The sequence below is a fragment of the Stegastes partitus genome, unplaced genomic scaffold, assembly GCF_000690725.1.
Source record: "Stegastes partitus isolate 25-593 unplaced genomic scaffold, Stegastes_partitus-1.0.2 Scaffold860, whole genome shotgun sequence".
NCBI classification, from domain to species: domain Eukaryota; kingdom Metazoa; phylum Chordata; class Actinopteri; family Pomacentridae; genus Stegastes; species Stegastes partitus.
The window spans coordinates 295,593-299,343 of record NW_007578591.1 but is presented as its reverse complement, the minus strand read 5'-3'; the positions used below and the strand labels follow the sequence as shown (position 1 = coordinate 299,343).

The window sequence follows — 3,751 nt, the reverse complement described above, 5'->3', positions numbered from 1 at the left end:
GGCAGATTATCTGTAACAAGGACAAAAGAAAGAAACACAGATCTTCAGCTGAGTGGACAATGCATGTGTCTCTATAAAGACGACAGAGAAAGACAGAGAAGATGGCACCAATGAAACCACCGCAGTAGAGTTTCCACTCTGCCAGGAGTCACAGTTTGATTGGAGGATGTGATATTAGTGGAGGATTTAATTGACACTATGCCAGTCTCCTTACCCACTGTGGACGTGGTGGGGGCTGTTGTTGGTGCAATACACACAGTGTTACTGGATTCAACCTCCATCTTTGACGTTTGTGTTCCACTGGATGACGTGCAGTGATTGAATATGAAGCCTATGAACAAACAAACAGATAATTTATGAACAGATGTACAGAGTGATCATAGTCATCAATATTACAATTTTCAAGTATCTCTTTCTTCATATTCTTGCTCACCACAAACACTACTGACGTGATTCCTGACAGAACAGGCCAGATATCCTGAGATGTTTGCATTCAGAGTGATGTTTTCAGCTTCAGTATTTCCAGAGAGGAGTTCGTCGTCTGTCAGTTCACGTCCACCCAGAGTCCAGCTGTACTGAGGACTGTCTCCTCCCACAGAGGAGCAGGACATCCTCATCTGTCCCTGGGACAGACACTCAGAGACCAGCCGCACAGAGGACACAGGAGCTGAGAGAAACACACACACAGGACTTTGGGTGTTTGTAATATTATCATGTACATATTGTCAATAGAAAGCAAGATTCAGATCTATCAATACATCTGTGCAGGAAAGAAGTAATTTACCTTGAACAGACAAATGTAGAGTCCTTTCTGCTGTCTTCTCTCCATTTGAATTAAAGATTTCAAGTGTATATTCTCCACTGTCTGTCCTGCTCAGGTTACTGATCCTGAATGTTCCATTACTGGGAGTAAAGTCAGATCTGCTTGATATGGAATTAACTAGAACGTCATTCTTTCTGCCTATGAGTATTCTTGATGCATCCTTTCTCCATTGGTATCTCGGTATTTCTGAGGCAGTGTCCATCAGCTGGAGGACCACAGTTCCTCCCAAAGCTCCATAACACTGAGTTCCATTCACTCTAGCATCACAGTGAGTTTCCAAACCTGCAAATTTGAAGCATAAGTTTAAAACAGAAAGTGAACCACTGTAATCCGTCAAAGAATGATGATCAAACCCACAGACATCACAGCTTTCAGACCAGTTTGCAAATGTAAGTGTGACTGTAAATGGATTATTCTTACACTGTATCATTTCTACTTTAACTTAAGTAAGACATCTCAACATTTCTTAGAAAATCAGTTGCCTTCCCTGTAGAACCATGAAGAACCTAAGATAACAAATGATCTGTTTTAAGCCAATATGTATAAAATGATGAGCTCAAAACATTCATTTGGATTAGTGCTGCAGAAATAAAAACATGAGCTTTGAATACGTCGCTCAGAGCGGAGCAGCATTAAGTAGCTACAAGGAAGTGTTGGAACAATACTATATATGGTGTCATATCTGACTCTGTGATTCTGTTCATCCATTTTACACATTTCATACAACAGGAAATAGACTGAAGGCCAACATTAGTCTCTACAATTAAAACAACTGCAGAGTTACAGCATGGCTCATGTAGATAATGTTTCCCACTGACATTTACAGCTATGCTAGCGACTAGAAATACAGCAACAACAGATCCTCTTTTATGATTGTAACATTTTGCTTTAAGCTCAGTTTGCTTCAGACTGTACTTAAATATACAGTCAAAAACACAAAGAAATTGTCAGAGATTACACACACAGCAATGAAAACATGACTCCAGTAAAGAGCATTAGACTGTCTTATACTTCAGATATCTTTTAGAGAGGCTTCATATGCCAACTAATAAGCAAAACTTGTGACGTCATTTTAAAAATGAAGCGGGTAAACAAAAACAAAGTGAATACAACAATAATAACATCATCAGTTCAGAAAACTGAAAGAAATAAGCAAACATCGTGTTATATGTGTACTGTAACTGTATGTAGACTTGATGCTTGCCTTGTTTCTTGTTTCTTGTTTCTTGTTTATTAGGATCCCCATTAGCACCAGCATAAGCATCGGCTATTCTTCTCTAATATTATCAAATATTTAATTTTAAAACTTTTGCATAAACTGAAAACCTCTCCATGACGGACTCCAGTGTCAGAAACTACAATATTTCCTGTTGATCAAACAGAGAATTGTGGTNGTGGTTTGTGCGACAGCAAGGGCTTCAGCTTTCTTGCATTTCTTTCTCTTGCAGGTGAAAAAGATGGAAATCGCAGCTACTGAGAGAATGAACACTCCTGCTTGCAAACCACATACGAGCAGTGACTGATCTGTTCAGAGACACAGAAATCACATGTCAAGTTAGAGCCATGACAGGAGAGTTTCCACTTATTGTACCGTGGCTCAATTCTGCTGAGTCACACTTTGATTGAAGGATGTGACATTAAATCATTTGTGTTTCAGCGAAAAGTTTTCGTAAAAACAGTCAACACCATTTTTTATTCACATCACCCAGTATTTTTAAGTCAATGTGTGTTGAACTCTGCCTATCTTGTAGTGTACCAAGGAGCAGAACAACAGACACATTTCAAAGTAACACACAGAGAATCCAGAGATCCTTTCTCAAAGCTTTAAATTTAGTACAACATTTCAGAAGACAGCTAACCATGGTTTTTTTTACCAGGGCATGAGAGGCGGCAGGAGTCATTGTTTGCTTGCAATGAGAATAATCTGAAAAACTTTGTATTTTTGCCTGGACAATGGACTTATTTTCCCGGTGTAAATTAATTCGTTAGGTTCCTTTAGTGGCCGTTTGATTTGATTTTGTTTTATTTTTATTTTTAAAATTGTCTTTTTATTTTGATTATTCATCTCAGGACAAATAGCCACGACAATATCTGACTCTATGATTTTCTGCATCAGTTTTAAACATTTCTTATAAAACAACTGCAGAGTTACAGTGTGACTCATGTAGATAATGTTTCCTTCTGACATTTACAATGATGCTAAAGACTGAAAATACAGACTTGGATCAGATCTTTTCTGACCACAAAAACAGTTTGCTTTATGATCAGTTAGCTTTGGACTATACTAACAATGTAAACTAAACAAACGTTTGGTTTGGTGCTTTGCTTTTTCTTATGAGAACTGATGACCGCAATGCCAACAGCTAAGAAAATTAGCAGTGCTGTGAGCACTCTGCTTATTATCAGCTCAGATTATCTGTAACAAGGACAAAAGAAAGAAACACAGATCTTCAGCTGAGTGGACAATGCATGTGTCTCTATAAAGACGACAAAGAAAGACAGAGAAAATGGCACCAATGAAACCACTGCAGTAGAGTTTCCACTTACTGTACCATGGCTCATCTCTGCCAGGAGTCACAGTTTGATTGGAGGATGTGATATTAGTGGAGGGTTTAATTGACACTATGCCAGTCTCCTTACCCACTGTGGACGTGGTGGGAGTTGTTGTTGGTGTAATACACACAGTGTCACTGGATACAAGCTCCATCTTTGATATTTGTGTTCCATTGGATGACGTGCAGTGATTGAATATGAAGCCTATGAAGAAACAAACAGATAATTTATGAACAGATGTACATCGGATCACAGTAATCTGTTTTGTAACTGTCAAGTTATTTTTAGTCACGTCCACGCTCACCACAGACACCACTGACGTGATTCCTGACAGAGCAGACCAGATATCCTGAGATGTTTGCATTCAGAGTGATG

At 38.7% G+C, this 3,751-nt stretch overlaps 1 protein-coding gene and 1 long non-coding RNA gene across 4 annotated transcripts in view; both read right to left on the bottom strand.

Annotated features, from left to right (window-relative positions):
* Positions 1 to 3,751, bottom strand: part of LOC103365664 (cell adhesion molecule 3-like) — an 8,477-nt gene that overhangs the window by 1,769 nt on the left and 2,957 nt on the right. Inside the window, exons 2-3 of one of the 3 annotated variants that reach the window (XM_008293153.1) lie at positions 785 to 1,105; positions 434 to 667 (exon numbers count right to left, since the gene is read on the bottom strand). In XM_008293153.1, coding sequence (XP_008291375.1) covers positions 434 to 667; positions 785 to 1,105 — 555 coding nt within the window. The remainder of the gene's footprint in view (positions 1 to 433; positions 668 to 784; positions 1,106 to 3,751) is intronic. The other 2 variants (XM_008293154.1, XM_008293155.1) reach the window with 2 other exon arrangements.
* LOC103365663 (uncharacterized) lies at positions 2,332 to 3,751 on the bottom strand. The gene is made up of 3 exons (XR_520629.1): positions 3,681 to 3,751; positions 3,371 to 3,580; positions 2,332 to 2,347 (listed from the first exon to the last, which is right to left on the bottom strand). It is a non-coding gene; the product is annotated as an uncharacterized LOC103365663 (long non-coding RNA).